This window comes from Schistocerca cancellata, chromosome 5 (assembly GCF_023864275.1).
Source record: "Schistocerca cancellata isolate TAMUIC-IGC-003103 chromosome 5, iqSchCanc2.1, whole genome shotgun sequence".
Lineage (NCBI taxonomy): Eukaryota > Metazoa > Arthropoda > Insecta > Orthoptera > Acrididae > Schistocerca > Schistocerca cancellata.
The window spans coordinates 243,516,121-243,543,851 of record NC_064630.1 but is presented as its reverse complement, the minus strand read 5'-3'; the positions used below and the strand labels follow the sequence as shown (position 1 = coordinate 243,543,851).

The following is a 27,731-nucleotide window of genomic DNA, read 5'->3' as shown; positions in this document are numbered from 1 at the left end:
TAATACGAGGGGAGTTCAGTAAGTTATGCAACACTTGCGAGTGACGCGTCATGTTTCATTTGATAAGTGATCATAATAGCATTTCTTCGAAAGGACCAAAATATCGCAGTTTGGACATTTAATGTTGATACAATTAGTCTTCAATGGATGTGCGTGTCTTTCGTGGCACTTTAAATTGCGCTCCTGTTTGAACTATTTGCATATAAACTACACAAATATTTTAAAAAATGCGCCTTAATCGTGGACCGATATCATTTAACTCTCCTGGAGGTGCCTGAGGTACAGTGCATTATTTCCTCGGATTCTTGTTATAATCATAACTTCTTCCGTATTCTGAACTTCATTCATTTATTTCTGATGGTACTGGCTTAGTTCAAAAAGGAGAAAATCTTCACACTTTTACCACATTTCAAAAATTTAACGCGACGGCAACGAAAATTACACACTCGATTGGTAATTACAAAATAGACCACGTGCGCCACTAGGGGTCAGGCAGCTACCTTCTGAACAATGCGTCTGCTGAATATTAGTGAGTCACAGCTGGAATCAGTAAACTCAACAAATATATGGGTGTAACGCTTAATGCGGATATGAAGCAGAACAATCAAATAGGCTGAGTCGTCGGTACAGACTTCGGTTTATTGGTAGAATACTAGGGGAATGCAGTCAGTCTACAAAGGATCTTGCTTACAAATCACTCGCGCGACCTATCCCAGAATACTGCTTATCTGTACTAACAAAGTTTCAAGAAGCGGCTTTAAATTATAACTCTAGAAATAAACTACAACGCCCTTCGTATCGCTCCAATAGGAATCGTGAGGATAAGATTATATTAATTACAGCAAGCACATAGACGTTTAAACAACTTCGGTTCTTTTCGTGAGGGATCAACTCCGTGGATTGTTGCACGTCAGGTGCTAGACAAAAAAGTGTGTGTGCGCGTGTGCGTGTACATATCATCTATGCTCACCGTGGTAATGCAGCATCTGTGGGCACGCGCAGAAACTTGACGCGCATACTCAGCAGCTGGTTTTTCCAGAGACACTAGCTTCAGTAGTCACCAGTCAGTGCAGGCTCGACAACGGAGGAGGCGGGTGAGGAAGTGTCATGCGGAGGTTGTGGTACAAACACTAATTTTATGTGAAAATCATTGCTACAGGCTCTTTTAATTGTGTCATGACATCCCGCCTAAAGCAGCGGGCATGGAGGATATTAACAGGCATAGCGTGCTTTGCCTTCGTACTATATTTCATTGGAAGTAGTAGTAGAGGTATGTATTTCAGACACGATCCGTTGTAGCGGTCGTAAGGAAATTATGTTGTATTAAAGTGTTTGTGTTCCAGCCACAATTTAATTAAGTATTCATTTCATTGGAAACAAGGCAATGTGGTAAAAACCTTTGCCGGTTGTGCTCATATTTAATTGGACGCTTCCATTCTGATCAAAACGCTTGCTAAGGAAATGACATTTGATAATGCTCCTTTAAAAGAGATTCCTATGCTTATAGGATGTAACTAACCGCAGTTCTTTGATAAATATCATTTTTATCCGTGTAAATTTTAAGCAAGCAGTAGTAAATATACATATATGTAACTTATTAAGAAGGGGCACCCCTTTGGCTACTGTTACAGAGTTCATTGTATACTGTGTAAGCAAAAACAGTTTGGTGATACGTAAGTGTTAATACACCGTGCAGAATTTATCTCACTGTTGATTCTCTGTGTTGTGTATCTTTGCTCGTTCGGTGGCAGTTCTTCGTGATGGACCACGGAACACGATGAGTGTTACATTACGTTCCAATGGCAATTACTAGCTTCTGCTGGATAGGTGTCAAAAGTTTTGATTTTTTTTAATTGGTCGTATCGAATTATACTTCATTTTATGATGAGGCCTAGAATCGAACCTATGCAACATAGCCCATGCATTTTATATTCATTTAATTGTATTTGCGTTTAAAGCCGGTCAAATGTAAACATTTTTTAATCTTACTCTTACTAAAAGTCGTTTCGTGCTGAGTTATAAGTAGGCCACATCTTTGCTATCATCTACATCCATACCCTCCAAACTGTTGTGAACTGCACTCTTGTTGCATTAAGCCAAAAACTCACGAAAATGCTAATAAAATATGCAGATTCTGTGTGTGCGTGCATAATCTGTTGTTTAGTTTTGTTCCTGCCTGATATGCACATTTTTGGTGCAGTGTGGTGTTGCAATGATTAACATGTATGTCACTGTTTGACCTGTTACTGTAATCGTGGACAGTTTTGTTTTGAGTAAAAGTGTGTGCGTAACTATGTCTGATATATAAATGCAGGGAAGGGGTAGGATTTTTAGATCATTAGAGAAAAGTTCGCATGGTTTCTTGTCGCTTGCTCGTTCATTGTTCTTAAAATTGCCCGTTGTTTTGTGAACATAAAATGTACCATACCTCAATGAAAATTCACAAGCAGAGTATACGGTCTAGTTTCAACAGTAGTGTTGCAATGAATTCTTACGATTTAGAGATGTGTGGTATGAGAACACCATTTAAGATTATATTTTTAATGTGTATAGCAAGGAATAGTTTAAGCAACAGCAATAATTCACCTGCTGCCAGTGTCTGTTTTTGTTACACATACATGGGTTTGCAATTATCTAACATGTTTCCATCACAAGCATATGTTGTCACAAAGTGTGTTTATATACCCTGCATGAAAAAGACGATTTGTACAATAACAGAATTTAAAAACTGTCCTAACTATTACTTTTTTGTGGTAATACCATTCATGTTGTATGTGTAGGCCTATTGTTGGACATGTACTCTATAGTGAAAAAATTGTAAAAGCATTAGTGATAACAATGGGCAGTTACATGTATCTTGCTGCTGCTGTTGTTGTTTTCAGTCGAAAGATTGGTTTGATGTGGCTCTCCATACTACTGTCCTGTGGAAACCTTTTCATCTCCAAGTAACTACTGCAACCTTCAGCCTTCTGACTGTCTAATGTACTCATCTATTGGTCTCCGTCTAAGATTTTTACCCCCTATGCTTCTGTCCAGTACTAAATCAGTGACTGCTTGATGTCTCGGAATGTGTCCTACCAACTGATTCCTTCTTCTAGTCAGGTTGTGCCATGAATTTCTCTTCTCCCCAGTTCTGTTCAGTACCTTCTCATTAGTTACATGATCTACCCATCTAATCTTCAGCATTCTTCTGTAGCAAAAAGTTTCAAAAGCTTTTACCCTCTTCTTGTCTAATCTGTTTATTGTCCACGTTTCACTTCCACGTATGGCTGCACTCCATACAAATACTTTCAGAAAGGACATCCTTACACGTAAATCTATACTCAGTGTTAACAAATTATTCTTCTTCAGAAACACTTCCCTTGTCACTGCCAATCTACATTTTATATCCTCCCTACTTCAACCCATTTTATATCCTCCCTACTTCGGCCGTCATCTGTTATTTTGCTGCCCAAATAGCAAAACTCATTTACTGTTTAGTGTCTCATTTCCTAATGTAATTCCCTCAGCATCACCTGATTTAATGAGAATACACTCCATTATGCTCATGTGGCTTTTGTTGTTGTTCATCTTATACCCTCCTTTCGAGACACTGTCCATTCTGTTCAACTGCTCTTCCAAGTTCTTTGCTGTCTCTGACAGAATTGCAATGTCATCGGCAAATCTGAGTTTTCATTCCTTCTCCCTGGAATTTAATTCCTATTCCAATTTTTTTCTTTTGTGTACTTTATTGCATGCCCAATATACAAATTGAATAACATCAGGGATAGCCTACAATCTTCTCTCACTCCCTTCTGAACCACTGATTCCCTTTTGTGCCCCTCAACTCTGTCTTCTGGTTTTTGTACAAATTGTAAATAGCCTTTCGTTCCCTGTATTTTACTGCTGCCACCTTTAGAATTTGAAAGAGAGTATTCCAGTTAACATTGTCAAAAGCTTTCTCTAAGTCTAAAAATTCTATAAACATGGGTTTGCCTTTCCTCAACCTATTTTCTCTGAGAAGTCGTATGATGAGTATTGCCTCCTATGTTCCTACAGTTCTCCAGAATCCAAACCGATCTTCCCGATGTTGTCTTCTAAGAGTTTTCTCATTCTTCTGTAAAGTATTCATATTAGTATTTTGCAGCCATGACTTATTAAACTGATAGTTTGGAAATTTCACACCTGTCAACACCTGCTTTCTTTGGAATTGGTATTATAATATTGTTCTTGAAGTATGAGGGTATTTCACCTGTCTTGGACATCTTGCTCACCAGATGGAAGAGTTTAGTCATGGCTGGCTCACCCAAGGCTATCAGTACCTCCAACAGAATGTTGTCTACTCCCAGGACTTTGTTTCAACTTAAGGCTTTCGGAAAGGTCTCTTTAATTTTCCTATAGGTAGCAACTATCTTGCCTCCTAGTGATACATGCTTCGTACTTCTGCTGCTGCCTTCACATCTCTCAAAGCTACCCATTCTTCTTCAGCATTCGTTTCCCCTGTTCTTGTAGATCGTTCCCTAATGCTCCCTCTGAATCTCACTACAACCTCTAGTTCTTTGTTTATCCAGGACCCATCTCCTTAAATTCCTGCCTTTTTGCAGTTTCTACAGTTCATAACCAATAAATTGTGGTCAGATTCCACATATGCCATTGGAAATGTCTTAAAAATTTAAAACCTGGTACTGAAATCACTGTCTTACCATTATATAATCAACTGAAACCTTACAGTGTTTCCAGGTATCTTCCACACTTACAACCTTTCTTGAGGAACCACATGTTAACTGTGAATCTTTCATGATTCTTAAACCAAGTGTTAGCTATGATTATATTATGCTCTGTGCAAAATTCTACCAGGTGGATTCCTCTGTTATTCCTTCCCCCCAGTCCATATTCACCTACTACTTTTCCTTCTCTTCCTTTTCCTACTATCAAATTCCAGTCCCCCATGACTATTAATTTTTCTTCTCCCTTAACTACCTGAATAATTTCTTTTGTCATCATACAGTTCCCCAATCTCCCCCTCCTCATCTGCGAAGCTACTTGGCATATAAACTTGTGCTACTGTGGTGGGTGTGGGCTTCGTGCCTGTCTTGGCTACAATAATGCGTTCACTATGCTGTTTGTAGTAGCTTATCCGCACTCCTATTTTTATTCATTATTATACCTACTCCTGCATTACCCCTATTTGATTTTGTATTTATAACCCTGTAATCACGTGACCAGAAGTCCCGTTCCTCCTGCCACTGAACTTCACTAATTCTCACTACATCTAACTTCAACCTATTCGTTTCCCTTTTTAAATTTTCTGACGTACCTGTTGGATTAAGGGATTCCACGTTCTGATCTGTAGAATGCCAATTTTGTTTCTTCTTATAATGCCGTTGTCCTGAGTAGACCCTGCCCAGAGATGGGACTATTTTACCTCCAGAATATTTTGCCCAAGTGGACGCCATTATCATTTAAGCATATAATAGAGCTGCATGCCCTTGAGAAAAATTAAGCCTGTAGTTTCCCCTTACTTTGTTTGCAGTACCAGCACAGCAAGGCCATTTTGTTGATGGTGATACAAGGGCAGATTAGTCAATCATTCAAGCTGTTGCCCTGCAACTACTGAAAAGGCTGCTGCCTCTCTTCAGGAACCATACATTTGCCTGGCCTCTCAATAGATACCCCTCCGTTATGGTTGCACCTACGGTAGAGCTATCTGTATTGCTGAGGCGTGCAAGTCTCCCCACCAATGGCAAGGTCCATGGCTAACGGGGGTGGGGGACATGTATCCTACCATATCTTTTTTTCGTAATGTACAGACAATGTAACTCCACCCTGACAGTGGGCTCAGTTAGGCAAGGTGTGCCATGTCCAACTGAAGCTTCTCATTGACTAGACAGCATAGCAGTACCAGATTGTAGATGTGTCGATTGGTATGTCTCGCCCCCCTGCTGACATTTCCTGTGGCATGAAATTTGGATTATTTAGCAGGCAAGTCAAAACATAAATGTTTACTTGCAGGCTAGTGAGCATATCTTGTCATCTTTGAAGAGTGGAGTGCTCACTGCGTATCATGAAGATGTAGAAGAAAGAGCAGAACTTGGTCACCCAGGATGCTGCAGGAAATACTGAATTTCACTTTCATGCACCTCTGAAATGTCACAGAACCACATCCAGTGTGAAACACACCCTCTACATGCAGTGGGTTAAGTGCCTTGTTGGGCCACTGGTGCACCAAGCACCTTGAATCATTTCAAAATAGGTGAATTTGTGGCTCCTAAGTAAACACTACACACCTCCAGTCAGTTTCTGTGTTGTTCAGTCCATTACAGACATGCAGCTTGGTACCAATATGAGCAGTTGCTTGTTGTGAGGTACCAAACTCCGTATGCCCACTACATGCTGTTTCCTGCTGTATTAACTTGGAAACTCATTCAGATCGATACATGTGCACTGACAACAACAGTTCCTGTTGGGTCTGAAACCAGCTTTCATTGAAGAGGTGTAACACTCTTCTCTGCTCGCTGTAATTTAGGATCTTTTTATGACCACTCTCCTTACATCTTGTTACATTTCTCCAAGTGGTACACAGCTCCTTGTAGATATATTGAACAGTCCATATTGATACACTGGCAAATCGGGCAACTTCTTTCACATTAAGGTCTTGGGAACATCCAAGCACAATACCTCCTGTCTGCTATTTTGCCACGTCTCCACATCAACACATCTTATTGAACTGATTCCATACAACCATCTGGCACATACACACGGCTTGACTATCGTGACTTGTCGGCCACATGACTGCCTCGTTCCAGTTCTACACCATCTTGAGTGCTCCAAAGTTACTAGTCTGCCCCTTTAAGGGAGTCACTAATATTTTGTCCAGTGAGCTTATGTATTGATAAGTGTATATTGTCTCTGTGCAGAAAATAGTAGCTGCATTTAAATGCTTAATAATGAATAATAGATACATCATTCTCCTTGTAACTTAAGTGTGTTCATCAACAGATGATTTGATATATGTATCTATTTGTTTCCCTGGCTCCTCCTATATATTTTCTGGTGCCCCTTCCCCCCCCTCACACACACACACACACACACACACACACACACACACACACAGAGTATTTGTTGGGCGTGTAGCCATGTATGGAAGTGAAACGTGTACGATAAATAGTTTGGACAAGAAGAGAATAGGAGTTTTCAAAATGTTGTGCTACAGAAGAATGCTGAAGATTAGATGGGTAGATCACATAACTAATGAGGAGGTATTGAATAGAATTGGGGAGAAGAGGAGTTTGTGGCACAACTTCTCTAGTAGAAGGGATCGGTTGGTAGGACATGTTCAGAGGCATCAAGGGATCACCAATTTAGTACTGGAGGGCACCATGGAGGGTAAAAATCGTGGAGGGAGACCAAGAGATGAATACACGAAGCAGATTCAGAAGGATGTAGGTTGCAGTAGGTGCTGGGAGATGAAGCAGCTTGCACAGGATAGAGTAGCATGGAGAGCTGCATCAAACCAGTCTCTGGACTGAAGACAACAACAACAACAACAACAAATCCTACTTCTTGATACAGTGGACTAAGCACAATGAACAAATGAATTTAATTACTGTTGTATCGAGAAATATCATTTATACCTTTCACTTGTTTCTTTAAGATATGACAGCAGCATATATATTTTACTACTTTATACATTTCCAGCTTTTGGCAGGTCATTTTCGCAAATACAATTGGTCCAAATATGATCTAAAAAGTCACACATGCAAAAGAGATTTTTCAGGTTGTCATATTCTATTGATGAGAGGTGGGTCAATCATTTTAGATAGCCCTTGGGCTAGCGACCATTTGTATGCCTATTGGAAGAACTGTCATACTGTAGCTACCCTATAGTGTCAGGCTCAAAATTTAAACATTAGACTCTTTTTCTAGCCCACACAAATTGAGCAATTCAATTGGTTCTTTTGCATTACGTTGGTCTAGGGTAGGCATCTTATAAAAGGACTGTTTGTTCATGGGTGGATCCTGAGAAAACCCAAAAAACCATGACTTCTGTAATGAATTGTACCATTTAAGGGGATGACCACATCGGTAATTTCTATTCATGGCTGATTGTCACAGTTTTTTACCATATGTTCTTAAGATGTTAGAGAACCATGCAAACTTACTTAGATATCATTATCTATTGCCAAGCTTCAGAGATTCGAAGTTACCATACTTGTGCATGCAGTATCCAGTCAGATGCATAGTGTGTTTTCAGTAGCCATTTTTACACCAGTAAAACTTTGGTATGCTTTTTTGTATTATGGGCACTTCATGTCTATACAAGCTTTCCGGACCTGGAAATTATTCGATGGTGGCCCCTGGTAGTGTAAACTCCTTCCAAAAAAATTATTTTGTCATATGAGATTCTTTATATTTGCAAATCAAACACCTTTTTTTTGTACTGTAGGTGTAGCCTAAAAATGTTGTGCATTTCTGTGTAAAGTAGTGTAAAATGACCTTGAATTGGATGAGAGAGTTTTGTTTTAACCCTATCCAATGCATGCTTATTTTTTCTTCGTGTGTGTCAGAGTATATAGACAAGCTGTCAAAACTTCACTGACCTTCAGAACTTGATATATGTTAGCAGCACTCTCTGGTGTAAGGGGCAGTGAAATGAAAACTGAACACCTAGCACAGTGGAACCATGGAATGGTTCCATTCAAAAGTAATCACCACATGCATTAAAATATCTCGAGGATCTCAACAGGCATAGGGACTCTGCAATCAAAGGAGGAGGTTATCATGACCTTACCAGAACTTTTGTGAACAGCTTTGGTTTTTTTGTGGGGAAGGGGCTGGAGGGGGAATGTGGCACAGTTTCCACTGTTGGCTTTACCATTTGCCCTCAGGCTGTCTGAATTTTGTCAGATGGAATCATCCTGTTGCATGATAATGCCCATTCCCACACTGCCAATTGGGCAAAGGGTACACTTCAGTGATTTAATTGGGAAGCACTGCAACATCTTCCATACGGTCCGGATCTTTCACCGTGTGATTTTCAAATATTCAGCGACCTGAATAAAGACTTAGGTGAACATTGGTTTCAGTCTGACGAGGAAATGCAAGAATGGGTGTGGTTGTGGTGCTGTCAGCGGGTAATCACATTCTACGAAACAGGACTTGGTCATCTTGTCTCCCAGTGGGATAAATTTCTAAATGAGTGTGGTGATTACTGTTGGATGGAATCGTGCCATGGTCGTGTTGTGGTGGTGATCAGTTTTCATTTGACTGCCCGTCCTATAACAGGGAAAAGAAGGGAGTCAGCTGAAACATGCTCTTGTCGGAGTGCAAAAAAGGCAAATATGCTTCTCTTTAAAATGCTGTCACTTCTTCCACTTCCTGTGCTGAAATAGTAACAGAGAGACTGTGACAGTGGAAGAGAGATTGATGGTCAGTGAGAAAGAGTGGCAGTGATATGTAGGCATGTCGGGTCTGGCCCCCATCAGACTGGTGAACTTTAATGCGAAAAAATTCGCCCACTTGCCCCCATCCACTATACCCATGTGTTAAAATTTGCTGGTCTAGAGCTCAAAGCCCTGAGCAAACCATCCCCAAGGACACAGGGAGAGGAGACAATGGTGGTTGAAGAGATACAGCAGACTGTCAATGAGAAAGAAAGATAATTGAATTGGGAGAGAAAAGGAAGACCGACTATATAAAATGGTTTACACAGGAGCATTGTTCAGTTGCAGGAAGTATCGATCATAATGATGTGTTTTACTTCATCTCATTGAAATTAAGTTACACTTTTTTCTGATACTGCATTTTATCTCCACATACCACTATCTGTTTTGTAATACTGACTTATTTTTGTCTTATGCCATAATTGTGCAGTTTCTCAGACATAACAGGTGTGACTGCAAAGTTTGAAGAATGGATCTGCTACTGCTTACTGGGTTGGTGGGCAGGTACACAGAGGGTGGGGAGGGAGTCATTGCCTTGTCCTTGAACACCATCTGACAGGAAACTGCATTTCCTTTATTCAGTTCATTGTGGCAACTGGTTGAATGCGGGTCTGTTAGGGCTTGTTTGCGTATTCTGTCTGCGTGAAAATGGACATAAAAACGGAGCAACGAGTTTGTGTGAAATTTTGTTTTAAAACCGGGAAATCGGCTTCCGAGACTTATGAACTATTAAAAAAGCTTTTGGAGACAATTGTATGAGCCAGTCAAATGTTTTTGTCTGGTTCAATAATTTAAAAATGGCCCGAATCATTTGAAGATGAACCATGGTCCAGCCATCCTTCCACCTCAAAAACGAATGAAAATGCTGTGAAAGTTCATGACTTAGTGCTCCCTGATCGTAGACTTACTATTAGGGAGATGGATGATGAACTTAATTTAAGTTTCTATGCAGTTCAGTCAATTCTAACTGAAGATCTGAACATGCGTCGAGTGTCGGCAAAATTCATTCCAAAAGTGTTGTCAAGTGACTAGAGACAATACCGACTTGAAATGTGCCAAGAACTGATTAATCAGACTAAAAATGACCCACATTTGTTAAATAGGGTAATTACAGGTGACAAATCGTGTGTATATGGATATGATCCTGAAACCAAAGTGCAGTCTTCGCAGTGGAAGACTCAAAGTTCACCACAACCGAAAAAAGCACAGCAAAGACGGTCAAAGGTGAAGACAATGTTGGTGATTTTTTTTCAATTCTACTGGTACTGTCCATCATTAATTTACCTGTAGAGGACAGACAATTAACCAGAAATACTACAAATGTGTCCTTGAGCGTCTGCGCGAAAAGGTGCGAAAGAAAAGGCCTGCATTGTGGAAAGACGAGTTGGGTGCTACACCATGACAGTGCTTTGGCTTATTGCGTTTCACTACTGTACAGTCTACACTCCAGACACACTCATTCCCCCCCACCGTGAATTTATTTTTGAAGTTAAGAAAGTTCTCTTTTGTAGAAGTTCTTTTCTTGCTATTGGCAGTCTGCATTTATACCCTTTTAACTTCTGCCGCTGTCATTTATTTTGTTCTCCAAATAGCAAAATCGTTCTTCTAATTTCAAAGTCCTATTTCCTAATCTGATTCCTTCAGCATCATCTAATTTAATTAGCTTAGACTACATTCCATTAACCTTGTTTTGCTTTTGTTGCTCTTTATTATATAACATCTTTTCAAGACTATATACTAGGGGAAGTCAAAAAGTAAAAGGACTATTGAGAAAAGGAATATTTATTTTAATGATAGAAAACTGAAACATACATAATTTTTCTACGTAACCTCCCTGCACTTAAACGCACTTTGTCCAAAGTTTTTTTATTCTGCTGGAAAACAGGTTTTTGGTTGCACTGTATCAATGACTTCTGCATCAGCTGCAAATCATCTTCCCCTGAACATTTCCTTCAGTGGTCCAAACATATGGAAATTGCTTGGAGCTATGTCTGGACTGTGTGACAGGTGTTCCAGCAATTCAAATCCCAATTCCCTTACTGTTTCAGCTGCCTGTGTGGAAGAATGTGGCAAGAGTGTTATCTTGCTGTAGGACACACCTTTCACAATGTTTGGAACTGATTGCAGGTTTCAGTTTAGTTCACAGCACATCACATTAGTTCTGACTGGCACAGTTTTTGTCCAAATGTCATCAGCTGTTGATGTCAATGACCTTCCCGATCTTTCCGTATCACTGAAGTGCTCTATCCATTCGTCAGTCTAGCTTCACAATAAACAGTTGTCATCACATTGCAGTTGCATTTGACGAGTAATTTCCACATATAATACATATTATGGAATGTTTAATATGCATATGTTTTGAAGATACTAAGTCAGACTGTATGAATGATGCAGCCTGTGAAGATTGTGGTTGACACACAAGAGCTCCATTTCAAACACATCAGCACATTGTATTAACTTCAAAACTTCAATGGGGGGTGAGAGAGAGAGAGAGAGAGAGAGAGAGAGAGAGAGAGAGAGAGAGAGAGACCGACCTTTGACCGATTAATGTACTTAGCTCAGAAGTAGTATGTATATTTACATCTCTACAGTGTGCTCTGGTTTACATTTATTCAGAATGCTAGAAAGTTTTCTTTCTCTTGTGTGTCTTGTAAATGCTATTCAGTTAGTGGCTTCCTGTACTCCTAAATTATGTATACTGTTCTTGGTTTCATTTTCGTCAAGCTAGTATTACTCTTATGAGCTATTAAGGATGTTGTTATCCATGTTAAATTTGTTGTCTATTGTTGTAAATAAAAATTGTTATCGATGCTTACAATATGTCATGATCCACATGGCAATGTTTGAAAGTCATGTAATGGTCTCCTTATTAATAATACAACACAATCATACTAGATGAGTGTACAACATGTATGTACTTAAACACCAAATGTAATTTGCACTACACAAAAAGGAAAATTCAAATGTTGTACCATATTGCCTTGAAGTGGCGTAATAACTTAGTCACAGATGGGAAGTTCTGTACCTAGTATGAAAATCATGCAAGCAATATGCAGGTTTTGTACCAGCGTACACAGGACACTAAAATACATCATAGCATAATGTTGAAATACACACACATTGTGGTCAGTGTCTTAAAATAGGATCAATGTCTATAAACTCAATAACAGAACAATATTAACAACATGTTTATTTCAAATATAAATTAACTTCGCACAGGCAAAAAATTTGTCAAGACATACAGTGTAGTTGTGTTATAAGTGTCACATTGTTTTACAGTATCACAAAGTGAATTAAATTATTAAATGTGTGGTGCACTAAAATGCATAGGAAAGAAGCAGAGGAGGATGATGTCATGTATGGTAATAATTATTTTATGTCCTGTAATATGTGCACTTCTGCTCATTTTAATTCATTTTGTAAATGACACATTTAATTGCAGATACAGACAACAGAAGCTCTTTATTTTTAATTGAAGTAGTTATTTGGTTTCCTATTGCAGCATCAGCACCAGTAAACTCTGAAAAGGGAGAGCCAATAGCACTGCAAAGAAGTGTGAGTAATAGAAGTATTTGGATTGTAATAAGATTTACATTATTTTTGCAACTGCATGTGGGAACCATTGTAGTCTGTCAGTAACTGAACTCATTTTAGTCCATCTTTTCATTAAACAGTTGAAGTATCACATTATCCTTAACATTGAAGCTGGTTGTTCACATAATGCTGTCCCTTGCATTTGTTTGGAGGAATATTGTCTGCAAAGTAATATCAGTGAAATTATACTTGCAGCTTGCACCCTTCGATTATCTCAAAGTTGATTCCTGTCCTTTCAGTATATGGTTGGGAAACTACAGATAGGAAAATATTGGCCACAGGACTGAATTGTAGACGTTCCGTGTATTGTACATTGATGTTTTCGAAATGCAAATACATAATTTACACATTCATGCTGTAGAGAAATGCTGATTTAATCTTGACTCGTACAGCCTTCTTCAAGAATGTTCCCTGCATTTGTATTTAGATACACTTTTCAAGCATAGTTATCAGCAAATTTCAGTGTGTTAAAGAAATGTAAATTAATTTAGGAACAAAGGTAACACTCGCCTGGTAGTAGAGGCATTAAGTCATAAATAGGTACATCAACAAAACTGAGAACTTGCTAGCTTGTGGACAGCTACACACACACACACATTGCTCATATGCAGATGGGATAGTGTGTTAGGCAAGCAAGCAAACCATTTCTGAGAGGACAGTACTTCAACTAATTAATAGCTTTTTTTGGGAATGGGGGTGTTTATTTGTACTGACAAAACAGCCTTCTTTGAACAGATAAGCATACATCATTCAGTGTGCAGTGACAGTAAATGTAATATATTTGTCTTCATATACTTATATAAGAGGTGCTGTTCCAACTGATCTGGTTTTAGTCCCCACTGCACTGTTTCTTTTGGCTGGAAATCTTGGGCAATCCATGTAATCTACTGGCATCTACCTCAAAGGCTGATTTCTGTGTCTAGTCAAGAACACTACTCTTATTAATACAGTTACTATTTTGCTTCTCTACCACATTTCACTCTGATATCATTGCTTTGCAGATGTGAAGTAGAAAGTGAGTAGTGACTAGTATATTGATCATAGTTCCATGCATCCTTTTCATTTCTATCTTTGTAAAATCAGAGGGTGATTGGATGTATATGTATTTTAAGAACAGAACAATACAAATAGCTAAGCTTTTAAGACATGGTCTCAGACACTTTAACCTGTCTCTACTCAGAACTTACTTATGTAACAGGTGACATAGTCATGATAAACAAATCCAGACAAATGAGCGGTCCCATAGGGTTCTGTCCTTGGGCATTTTTTATTCTTCATGTGCCTATGTGAATGATTTACCACCTCTTCTGCAACAAAATGTATTACGTATGCTGATAACAAAACTCTTGTGGCCGTTGATCGTAGTTTGGAGCCAATAAAGAAAATAACACAAACAATGGTCAAAAGTCTGTGAACTGGCTCTATGCCAAGAAACCGATCATAAATTATACCAAAATTTATTTCTAAGCCCATACATTGGTCAAAAAAAGTTCATGTGTATGATCCTGTAAAACTTCTGGAAATTCACTTGAACAATTAGTTTCCCCATGTTTGGAAAGTGCTGCTGCTCCATGTCTGTGTATTGTATTGATGAATAACCTCTCCAGTTGCAAAAAGTCTTTATTTTACTTCACATTCGATTTTGGCTTTTATATTGAAGTCATTTGCTAGTGAAATCTGAAATTGTTATGGTGAAGCTAAGTCAAATAATGTGACAAAGGAAAGCACTCAAAACCACCACAGGCTTTACAGTTAGTTGGCACTTGTCACAATTTTCAAAGAAATCATTATATTTGCTCTTCATTAAAGCCTGCCTTCTTACAGTAAAAAATTATGCTCAGAGTGTGACATGGAGTAGCACTGCTCATGGCTTCAGTACCAGAAATGGAAATACTGTGGATGTAGAGTATGCCAGACAGCAAATATCACAGATGTTTTAACCCTGCATTGCATGAATTTCACTGCAGTGGACAACTTTCAATGGTCAATTCTACAGTGTTTTCAATTTGCAGCCTCAGGACTGACTGAAAATGCCAAAGAAGCAACCATTAACAGCTGTCCACTGTAGTGGATGCTATGCGCCACAGGGTTAAATAAACTGCTGTGAAACTGTACACATTACCACTGCCTGAGCGTTGGCTAACAAGAAATTTGAAAGCTACTTGCAAAAATTGTTACTTTACAAATGTCCGTAAGAAGACTAGCATGTACCTGTAAAAGTTTTTCCTCTCCATAATAAAAGCATCATTATTTCAGTAGACTTATGCGCGCGCGCGCACACACACACACACACACACACACACACACACACACACACACACACACACACACACACACACACACACACAGTGATTCTGGGTCCAGAAAGATAGGTGAAGGGTAAGATTTCATACATTATAGTGGTATTGATATTTGTGCCCTTACAAATTTCTCCATTATTTCCCGTGCTACATAGAAAACGGAGAGCCCTCATTATGGTAAATGGAGCAGTGTCCATTTCAAAGAGTTAACTGATTGCAAATGGACATTCTGCTCTATTCATAAAAAGAGGCAAATATGATCACTGGAATATCATTGCATCATACTCACAGCTATCACAAGAACTCGCATGTCCCTGTAAAAGTTTTCTTCTTCATAATAAAAACAGCACTACTTGTTAAAGTTCAAGCTCATCATGGAATGGTACATATTGTTTTGTTCTGCACAATTATAATGAAGAGTGAAGAAAATTGTGCTGGAATTAGAATATAAACTTATACACCAGTTCCACAAATTCTGTGAATGTTCTGAGACAGAGATAACTTAAAAAATGACTATTTAACATTTCCTAAAAAGACACTTCTGACAGTTGTCTTTGCGTGGGACTTTGGTTCAGTTCATATTTATTAGCTTTCACATTTCTAATCATTTCAGTTGTTACCAGTTATTTCTTTGATGTTGAAAGAAGTAGGCCTTCCTTTCATAAAACTGATACTCTGTTATCTGCCTTTGACTGAGATTGTTGGCCCCACTTATTTGTCATTATGCTGCATGAAACAATTTCCCATCATTAGTTATGACAGTCTTTCACTAACTGTTTATCTTGTGCAAATAATTGCAGTTGACACAACTTGCAGTAAAACGCTCTTCAGATGGAAAATCAGACTTGCCAATAATTTATGTGATTACTCCAACATACTCAAGACCTGTACAGAAGGCTGAATTAACACGGTAAGTTGTGAATAAATCAGAATATTTCTAGTCCTAGGTTTGAGACATAGGTAAAAGTTTGTGATGACAAATTTGGATTTAAAAAAATGTGAACACAATTTTCTATTATATTTTTCAATTGCTTCTAACTTTTTCAAAACTGGACATAGTTATCAGTAAAGAGTAATCTGCAATCTTTAGAGAACCTACACTAATTTTCAGTCCATCAATCACTGTTTTATCATCTTATTACCAGTGTCATGCAGTTTCCCTTCTTGAGATCATTCATAGTTACATTATGAGTTTCAATTTATTTATTTATTTATTTTTTCGATTGGAAGACTGTAAATGATTGTAATTTCTAGTCTTTGTTCCAGCTTTTATAATTTTCATTATCATTGTATAGACTGCAAGCTTGTTAACTAAGGAAGGGTCATAGGTAGCTAGTTCTTGTGGAGTGTAGCTGCAGAGTTGGGTTTTCTCTTTTGAAAACATTATTTCCTTTATTTGTGCATACTACAATATCCGTTTGTTTATTGCAGATTTTCTCATACTCTAATGCTTGTTCCTCGCATTCATTGGATTGTAATTGAAGACTCTGATCATAAAACTAACCTTGTTAAAGTTTTTCTTATGAAGACTGGTATTCCCTACACACATCTAGCAGCTTCAACTCCTACTCGATGGAAGCAAAAGGTATATAAACTATTTAAAGAGAGAGGAATGTTTATAAATTTGGAAACCACATTTAAATTTTTACTTTGCTTGCAAGAGGATATCTTCATACTGTTATCTCCTCTTTCATGCTGCCCTATGTTAAACACACTGCCTATATTGTAATTAAAATTGAAACTATATCACTTACTTTTATGAATTTAGGAACCCAACTGGAAGAAGCATCGTGGTGTCTTGCAGCGCAATACAGCACTGGAGTGGATCCGTAACAATTTGGCTGCTACTAATGAAAGTGGTGTTCTCTTCTTTGCTGATGACGACAACACTTACAGTTTGGAGATCTTTGATGAGGTGATAAATTGTAACTCTTTCATTAGTTCAGAAATCTCTTTTATCCAGTTGCTTTATATACTAATGTGCATGCTGAAAAAGAATGAATGTACAATAGGGGAGCAGGAAATAACAGAAAGGAAATGGTACAAGTGGAAGTACCACTCACTTCTGATTACATCAGTTTGCAAGGCATCAGAATTAATAAAATAGGTAGCTCAGTAACAGGAACTCATGTGGATAGCCATGCGTGGGGTGCGTGTTAAAGTGCCACTTCCAAAATGGGCACAAACATTTAGGAAACTTTCAATGCCCCCCCCCCCCCCCTTCACATGAAACTTCATGCAAACTGTTAGGGTACACACATTCTATCCAGGGGAGTAAAAAGCGTGTCAACAAGGAGGGCATCCAACCATCTATTAAACCATGTATGCCAACACCCTTAATAACCACATCAGTTCTGTGGTGTTGTTGCAGGAGAAAGGCACAAGGAAAAAAAAGATAGCTTTCAAACAGGTCACTTTCAGTTAGATTGTTCATGCTCTCTCATTAGTGTGCATTATCTTAATGAAAAGGTAATCTGAATGATTTCATTAAGATGACTGATGTATTGTTCAAACTCACTTGAGATTAGTTTCTTGTCAGCTTCTATCACACAGTTAATTGTATGCAGTTAGTTTCAGTTCATAGCCAGTTAAGCCTCTGTTTACCCTATTAAAAGTTTCATTAGCTTTCTCTTTGTTCAATGGTGTAGTCATATTTTTATGTTAAATAGTGAATTGTAGTACTGTGCACATCCTTGTTCTACATGCCTTAAGCTATCCACAGTACATAACAGATTAGATTGGTTAACACTCATCTAATGGTATTCTTTTTGTCTTGTGCATGAGTCATCAAAACTCATCTGAACAGTTTTGTCTTTTTTAACAGTCTCTCACTTATCTCAAACTTCTGAATGCTGTACACACTGTCCCCAAAATTTAATGAACAGCTAGTTCACTGGCTCATAATCTCAAACAGTATGCACATTCAAATATCAATCTCGCAATAGCACAATACCTTTACACGCAGCAGGTAACTTGTCATCTTTTTTTTTTTCTAACGTTAAATAATCAGAGCAAATATGGAGCTATAAAACCAGGAATCTTCCATATGGATTTGTAACGGTTAATGTCATGTCCATGTATACTTCACATGCTTTGTAAAGTCCCGCACATAGCAGAAGAGACCCGACAAACTGTCCACAAACTTTAGTCAAGAGTGTATCCATACATTACAGTGCCACCCATTAATTTATCATCAAAGTCCATGGAAACTTGACTGCTTTAGCCAGTCATAATGTACCAGACTCATAAGAAATGATAGTCTTTCTTTCTCACCTCATGACTAATTGGTTCCATTTACCATATAGTCTTCCCATCATTCCTTATGTGGCAAGTGTTAGTAACAAATGAACTTGAAGATTTGTTAGTAGAGGAGGCACTCACATCTGGGTTTGGATTACATTCACTTACTTCAACTTTGTCATCTCTATCTTCTGATATTCATCAGAATGGCTATTCAGATTAGAGATTAGATTAGATTAGATTAATACTTGTTCCATAGATCATGAATACGACACTTCGTAATGATGTGGAACGTGTCAGGTTAATAAAAGGTGTGTCTACAAGATATTACATTACACAAAATATTGCTTGACACTAATGTTTAAGCTGTTGTTGTTATTTTTTCCCTTAATTTATATCTAAAAATTCAGCCAATAAGTAGAAGGAGTTGTCATCTAGAAATTCTTCTAATTTATTTTTAAATGTTAGTTGGCTGTCAGGCTTTTGATCAGTTCATAGCACCTCTGCCACAGTTCCCTTGCCTATGAGAAACATCAAAATTTCCTAAAAGAGCATAAGACAAGTTAATAACAAAAGAATAAGCATTTATGTCATACAGAACAGATGTGACCAGTTCAGGGCTAAATCATCATGATTGCTATTGTGCCAGTTTGTCATCCAGTTTATTCAGTTTGTCAAATTAATTACTCCCTAGTTACAGAGTAGTTTGTTAACTCAAATACTGATTCTTCTACTTACTACACTCTAGGAATTAACAAAACATAAATTACTTTCAGAATAGTAAGAATTTGAAAACAGCCTGTAAAGTGATTTCAACATCTACTACAAAATTGTAATATGAAAGTAAATTTCAAAAAAATATGATATTAGTTTACTCTAGGGATGTGGAGTTGTGATGATAGAGGTTTGTTGGCACTGTTTCAGATGCGACACACTGAGCGTGTGAGTGTGTGGCCGGTGGGCCTGGTGGGAGGTCTCATGGTGGAGCGGCCTCTTCTCAACGAGACGGGCCGTGTAGTCGGATGGAACAGCGTGTGGCGGCCAGACCGTCCCTTCCCAGTCGACATGGCAGGGTTTGGTGTTAATCTCAGGTTTTTCCTCAGCAAACCTCAAGCAAAATTCTCCTACAATGTGGAAAGAGGGTTTCAAGAAAGTGAACTGTTGAGACATCTAGTGAATTCCTGGGATGAGCTCGAACCCAAAGCAGACAGATGTACAAAGGTATTTAATAAAGCATCTTTTGTTGTAAGCATGTATATACATATTATTATTATTATTATTATTATTATTATTAATATCCTTTTCTCAGACATTATTTCTGGTTAAAAATGGAAAGTGACGCGGACCTTGATCAAGCGTGACTTCCTTTTAACTGTATGGTACATGTTACATTGCATTTAGGAACTTTCAGGTAATTGAACATGTACCAATAATTACAGATTTCTGTAGTTGTATATATACGTTTTGATGTAGCTGTATTGCTTTGATGTACTGGTGGATATTGTGTAGTATGACTCCTGTAGCTGATAGTATAATTGGTATAATGTCAACTTTATCCTGATGCCACATGTCCTTGACTTCCTCAGCCATTTGGATGTATTTTTCAATTTTTTCTTCTGTGTTTTTGTTGTATTGGGTATGGATATTTCAATTAGTTGTGTTAATTTCTTCTTTTCATTGGTGAGTATGATGTCAGGTTTGTTACGTGGTGTTGTTTTATCTGTTATTATGGTTCTGTTCCAGTATAATTTGTATTCATCATTCTCCAGTACATTTTGTGGTGCATACTTGTATGTGGGAACGTGTTGTTTTATTAGTTTATGTAGTATGGCAAGTTGTTGATGTATTATTTTTGCTACATTTTCATGTCTTCTGGGGTATTCTGTATTTGCTAGTATTGTACATCTGCTTATGATGTGATCTACTATTTCTATTTGTTTGCAAAGTCTGCATTTATCCGTTGTGGTATTGGGATCTTTAATAATATGCTTGCTGTAATATCTGGTGTTTATTGTTTGATCCTGTATTGCAATCATGAATCCTTCCGTCTCACTGTATATATTGCCTTTTCTTAGCCATGTGTTGGATGCGTTATGATCGATGTGTGGCTGTGTTAGATAATACGGGTGCTTGCCATTGCCATGTAGTGTTTTCTTTTACCAATTTACTGTCTTCATATCTGTTGATGTTATGTGATCTAAAGGGTTGTAGAAGTGGTTATGAAATTGCAGTGGTGCAGCCGATGTGTTTATATGAGTGATTGCTTTGTGTATTTTGCTAGTTTCTGCTCGTTCTAGAAAGAATTTTCTTAAATTGTCTATCTGTCCATAATGTAGGTTTCTATGTCGATAAATCCCCTTCCTCCTTCCTTTCTGCTTAATGCGAATCTTTCTGTTGCTGAATGTATGTGATGTATTCTATATTTGTGGCATTGTGATCATGTAAGTGTATTGAGTGCTTCTAGACCTGTGTTACTCCATTTCACTACTCCAAATGAGTAGGTCAATATTGGTATAGCCTAAGTATTTATAGCTTTTGTCTTGTTTCTTGCTGTCAATTCTGTTTTCAGTATTTTTGTTAGTCTTTGTCTATATTTTTCTTTTAGTTCTTCTTTAATATTTGTATTATCTATTCCTATTTTTTGTCTGTATCCTAGACATTTATAGGCATCTGTTTTTTCCATCGCTTATATGCAGTCACTGTGGTTATCCAATATGTAATCTTCTTGTTGAGTGTGTTTTCCCTTGACTATGCTATTTTTCTTACATTTGTCTGTTCCAAAAGCCATTTTTATATCATTGCTGAATACTTCTGTTATCTTTAGTAATTGGTCGAGTTGCTGATTTGTTGCTGCCAGTAGTTTTAGATCATCCATGTATAGCAAATGTGTGATTTTGTGTTGGTATGTTCCAGTAATATTGTATCCGTAATTTGTATCATTTAGCATGTTGGATAGTGGGTTCAGAGCAAGGCAGAGCCAGAAAGGACTTAAGGAGTCTCCTTGGTATATTCCACACTTAATCTGTATTGGCTGTGATGTAATATTATTTGAATTTGCTTGGATATTAAGTGTGGTTTTCCAATTTTTCATTACTATGTTTAGGAACTGTATCAATTTAGGATCTACTTTGTATATTTCCAATGTTTGTAGTAATCATGAGTGGGGTACACTATCAAAAGCTTTTTGGTAATCAATGTATGCGTAGTGCGGCGACCTTTTAGTTTTAGCTTGATATGTCACCTCTGCATCTATTATCAGTTGCTCTTTACATCCTCGTGCTCCTTTGCAGGAGCCTTTTTGTTCTTCATTTCTAATTTTGTTCTGTGTTGTATGTGTCATTAATTTCTGTGTAATGACTGAAGTTAATTTATTTCTTTATTTTTTTATTGTTCCGTGGTACCAAATTAAGGAGAAATCTCCATGGTCATGGAACGAGTCAATACATGAAATTATAACACGATAGTAGAAACAGATGGAATGAAATATAAAATACATATTCAGGCGACAAGTCGTAAGTTTAAATAAAGAAAATCAACAATGTAACACTGGAATTTGCTTAATTTTTTAGCTCTTCCAGGAGCTCCTCGACAGAATAGAAGCAGTGAGCCATGAGGAAACTCTTCATTTTAGACTTAAAGGACTTTGGGCTACTGCTAAGATTTGTGAGTTCTTGTGGTAGCTTATTGAAAATGGATGCAGCAGAATAGTGCCCTCCTTCTTGCACAAGAGTCAAGGAAGTGCATTCCACATACAGATTTGATTTCTGCCTGGTATTAACTGAGTGAAAGCTGCTAACTCTTGGGAATAGGCTAATATTGCTAACAACAAACTACATTAAAGAAAACATATACTGTGAGGGCAATGTCAGAATTCCCAGACTATTGAATAGGGGTCGACAAGAGGTTCTCAAACGTGCACCACATATAGCTCGAACAGCCCGTTTTTGAGCCAAAAATACCCTTTTTGAATCAGAAGAATTACCCCAAAAAATAATACCATACGACATAAGCGTAGGAAAATATGCGAAGTAGACTACTTTTGGTGTTGAACTGTCACTTATTTCAGATACTGTTCTAATGGTAAATAAAGCAGCATTTAGTTTCTGAGCAAGATCCTGGACATGGGCTTTCCACAACAGCTTACTATCTAACCGAACGCCTAGGAACTTGAACTGTTCTGTCTCGCTTATAATATGCCCACTCTGTATGATCAAAATATTGGTTCTTGTTGAATTGTGAGTTAGAAACTGTAAAAACGCAGTCTTACTGTGATTTAGCATCACATTATTTTCCACAAGCCACAAACATATTTCATGAACTACATTATTTGATACTGTTATAGCATTACACACAAGATCCTTCACTACCAAGCTGGTGTCATCAGCAAACAGAAATATTTTTGAATCACCTGTAATATTAGAAGGCATATCATTTATATAAATAAGAAACAGCAGTGGCCCCAGCACCGACCCTTGGGGAACGCCCCACTTAACAGTGCCCCATTGCAACTGAACATCACTACCACTCTCAATATTGCGGAGAATTACCTACTGCTTTCTGTTCTTAAAGTAAGAGGCGAACCAATTGTAAGCTACTCCCCTTACTCCATAATGGTCCAACTTCTGCAGTAATATTTTGTGGTCAACACAGTCAAAAGCCTTCGTTAAATTAAAGAAAACACTTAGCGTTCTCAACCTTCTATTTAATCCGTCCAAAACCTCACAGAGAAAAGAGAATACAGCATTTTCAGTTGTTAAACCATTTCTAAAACCAAACTGTACATTTGACAGCAAATTATGTGGATTTAAATGCTCCAGTAACCTTGTATATACAACCTTCTCGATAACTTTAGCAAACACCGATGGCATGGAAATAGGTCTAAAGTTGTCAACATTATCCCTGTCTCCCTTTTTATAAAGTGGCTTCACTACAGAATACTTTAATCGGTCAGGAAACCGACCAGTCCTAAAGGAAAAGTTACATATGGCTAAGTACTGGGCTAACATACACAGAACAATACTTCAGTATTCTGCTAGATACCCCATCATATCCATGAGAGTTCTTGGTCTTTAGTGATTTAATTATTAACTCAATCTCCCTCTTGTCAGTATCGTGGAGGAGCATTTCAGGTAACAGTCTCGGAACACTTTTTTCTACGAGCACTATATGATTCCCTGTTGGGACTAGGTTTCTATTTAGTTCACCTGCTATATTCAGAAAAATACTGTACATATATGCGACTTAACAGTAACACGGACATTCCCACTGCGCACCGATTCTATATCCTCATCCTGTCTCTGCAGACCAGCCACTTCCTTTACGACTGACCATATGGTTTTAATTTTATCCTGAGACTTAGCTATTCTATCTGCATACCACATACTTTTTGCCTTCCGAATAACATTTTTAAGCACCTTACAATACTGTTTGTAATGGGCTGCTACATTTAGATTTTGACTGTTTCTAACATTTTGATATAATTGCCACTTTGTTCTACAAGATATTATTATCCCTCTAGTCAGCCACCCAGGCTCCCTGTTTGTGTTAGTACCCTGTTTTGAACGTTCTAACGGAAAGCAACTTTCAAAGAGCACGAGAAAAGTCTTGAGAAAAGCGTTATATTTATCGTCGACTGTATCAGCGCTATAGACATCTTGCCACTCTTGTTCCTTGATAAGGTTTACAAAGGTCTCTACAGCAACTGGATCAGCTTTCCTACACAGTTGATAACTATATTTAACATGTGTTACAGCACAAAAATCTTTTAGAGTTAGTTTGTGCATCATAATCTGAAAGGCCATTCACCTTTTTGCTAACAGAATGCCCTTCTAATAATGAGGAATGAACAAAAATGTTGTCTATGGTTGTTCTATTGTTCCCTTGCGCTCTCATTGGAAAGAATAAGGTTTGCATAAGATTATATATTTTGTATATTGTTGGTAGGCATGTTATGAGGCGATATTTAGCTGGGTTTGCTGTGTCTGCTTGATCTTTAGGTTTCAGATAAGTTATTCCTTGTGTGTAAGTGTATCAGGGACTGTGTATGGGTCTGCAATGTAATTGTTAAATATTTTAGTTAGATGTGAATGTGTTGAGGTGAACTTCTTTAGCTAGAAATTTGGTATTTTATCATTTCCAGGGGCTTTCCAATTGTGCGTAGAATTTATTGCTTGGGTGACTTCATGTTGCAAAATTATCACTTCAGGCATTTGTGGTACCATCTTGTATGGGTCTGTTTCTGCTTGTATTCACCATGCATGCCTGTTCTGCTGTACTGGGTTTGACCATATGTTGCTCCAGAAGTGTTCCATGTCTGTTATGTGTGGTGGATTGTCTATTTTAATGTGTGTGTTATCTATTGTATGGTAAAATTTCTTTTGGTTTGTGTTGTATGTTTTCTTCTATTTTCACTTTTTTTGTATCTTCTAAGTCATTTGGCCAATGCTTGCAATTTCTGCTTCATTTCATTTCTTATAAATTGTGTTTGCTGTCCGATGTCTTTCCTCAGTTTTTCTATTCAGATCTGTAGCCTGTGTTGCCATGCTGGTTTTGTGGGTTTCTTCTGTGTGTTGGTTGGTTCTGATCTATGCCTAGTGTGTATATTTAGTGTATTGAGTGCTTCTACATAAACCAGTAGTTGTAACTCTTCCATAGTTGTATTTTCATTTATTTTGTTGTGTACGATTGTGTTGATAGTTGTTATTGTTGTTGTTTCGACTTGTGGGTTATTTGGTGGTCTATCCAAGAATGGTCTAATGTTTGTATTTGTGTCTTTGTATTCTATATATGTCAACTGAAATTTTTCTTCTATATCTAACATGTGTGTCACTTCGTGTTCTATTTGTGCTTGTTCTGGTGGCTGTCTTAAGATTTCGTTTTCCTCTGATTGTTTAATTGATGCGTATTGTTCTTTGTTTGTTTGCTCTGGGATGTTTGAGTCCATTACTGTATTTTCTTCTTCTTCTGATTGCACATTATTTTGTTCCAGTATTTGTTGTACTTGTTGTTTGATGTTTTCTAATTCTGACTGGGGTATCCTGTTATTTTTGATTATTACACGAATCTGATCAGCTAGTGGTTGTTCTGTTAAAAATTTTAATTCTGGTTATCTGGTAATAAATGTGGTGTATACTTGTGATCTGTATCCAGTTGTGTTTGTTCCCAAGTTTGTTGCTTGGTAATAACAGAACATGAGGTGTCGGTTAACTTCATCTGACCATCTCATCCTCTCTTTGTTTTCCTTCTAGAGTGGTTGCAGGAAGCATATCCTGCAAAACACCTCTATTTGGATTTAAATCATTTGCTGTGGGGCTAGCACTGTCGTTACCATTGTGGACGGGCATAAGGGTAATGTGTCGTTTCCGACCATGACGGCGCTTGTCCGAGGCTTCATTAGTTCTGTCCTGAACCAACTTATCACACAAAAAGGGGGGTTAGCCCTATTAGTGGTTTGTTCTTTTCGTCGCCTTTTATGACTGGCAGAACATACCGGAGGCCTATTCTTTTCCCGGACCTCCACGGGGATTATTATTATTATTATTATTATTATTATTGTTAATTATAATTATAATAAATAATAATAATAATAAGATAACAGAAGTATTCAGCAATGATATAAATATGGCTTTTGGAACAGACAAATGTAAGAAAAATAGCATAGTCAAGGGCAAACACACAAAACAAGAAGATTACATATTGGATAACCACAGCGACTGCATAGAAGCGATGGAAAAAACAGATGCCTATAAATATCTAGGATACAGACAAAGAATAGGAATAGATAATACAAATATTAAAGAAGAACTAAAAGAAAAATATAGACAAAGACTAACAAAAATACTGAAAACAGAATTGACAGCAAGAAACAAGACAAAAGCTATAAATACTTATGCTATACCAGTATTGACCTACTCATTTGGAGTAGTGAAATGGAGTGACACAGACCTAGAAGCACTCAATACACTTACACGATCACAATGCCACAAATATAGAATACATCACATACATTCAGCAACAGAAAGATTCACATTAAGCAGAAAGGAAGGTGGAAGGGGATTTATCGACATAGAAACCTACATTATGGACAGATAGACAATTTAAGAAAATTCTTTCTAGAACGAGCAGAAACTAGCAAAATACACAAAGCAATCACTCATATAAACACATCGGCTGCACCACTGCAATTTCATAACCACTTCTACAACCCTTTAGATCACATACCATCAACAGATATGAAGACAGTAAATTGGTAAAAGAAAACACTACATGGCAATGGCAAGCACCCGTATTATCTAACACAGCCACACATCGATCATAACGCATCCAACACATGGCTAAGAAAAGGCAATATATACAGTGAGACGGAAGGATTCATGATTGCAATACAGGATCAAACAATAAACACCAGATATTACAGCAAGCATATTATTAAAGATCCCAATACCACAACGGATAAATGCAGACTTTGCAAACAAATAGAAATAGTAGATCACATCATAAGCAGATGTACAATACTAGCAAATACAGAATACCCCAGAAGACATGAAAATGTAGCAAAAATAATACATCAACAACTTGCCATACTACATAAACTAATAAAACAACACGTTCCCACATACAAGTACACACCACAAAATGTACTGGAGAGTTATGAATACAAATTATACTGGAACAGAACGATTATAACAGATAAAACAACACCACGTAACAAACCTGACATCATACTCACCAATAAAAAGAAGAAATTAGCACAACTAATTGAAATATCCATACCCAACACAACAAATATACAGAATAAAACAGGAGAAAAAATTGAAAAATACATCCAATTGGCTGAGGAAGTACAGGACATGTGGCATCAGGATAAAGTTGACATTATACCAATTATACTATCAACTACAGGAGTCATACCACACAATATCTACCAGTACGTCAATGCAATACAGCTGCATCCAAACGTATATATACAACTACAGAAATCCGTAATTATTGATACATGTTCAATTACCTGAAAGTTCCTAAATGCAATATAACATATACCGTACAGTTAAAAGGAAGTCACGCTTGATTAAGGTCTGCGTCACTTTCCATTTTTGACCAGACATAACGTCTGAGAAAAAGAAAGAATAATAATAATAATAATAATAATAATAATAATAATAATTCCTCATAGCTA

General features: G+C 37.5%; 1 protein-coding gene across 2 annotated transcripts in view; it reads left to right on the top strand.

The window, feature by feature from the left end:
* Positions 1-1,039: 1,039 nt before the first annotated feature.
* Positions 1,040-27,731, top strand: part of LOC126188096 (galactosylgalactosylxylosylprotein 3-beta-glucuronosyltransferase I) — a 40,558-nt gene continuing 13,866 nt past the window's right edge. The window contains exons 1-6 of one of the 2 annotated variants that reach the window (XM_049929560.1): positions 1,040-1,270; positions 12,904-12,977; positions 16,117-16,226; positions 16,748-16,901; positions 17,085-17,231; positions 19,481-19,777. In XM_049929560.1, the coding sequence (XP_049785517.1) occupies positions 1,177-1,270; positions 12,904-12,977; positions 16,117-16,226; positions 16,748-16,901; positions 17,085-17,231; positions 19,481-19,777 (876 nt within the window). In that variant the 5' untranslated portion in view covers positions 1,040-1,176. The remainder of the gene's footprint in view (positions 1,271-12,903; positions 12,978-16,116; positions 16,227-16,747; positions 16,902-17,084; positions 17,232-19,480; positions 19,778-27,731) is intronic. The other variant, XM_049929561.1, reaches the window with a different exon arrangement.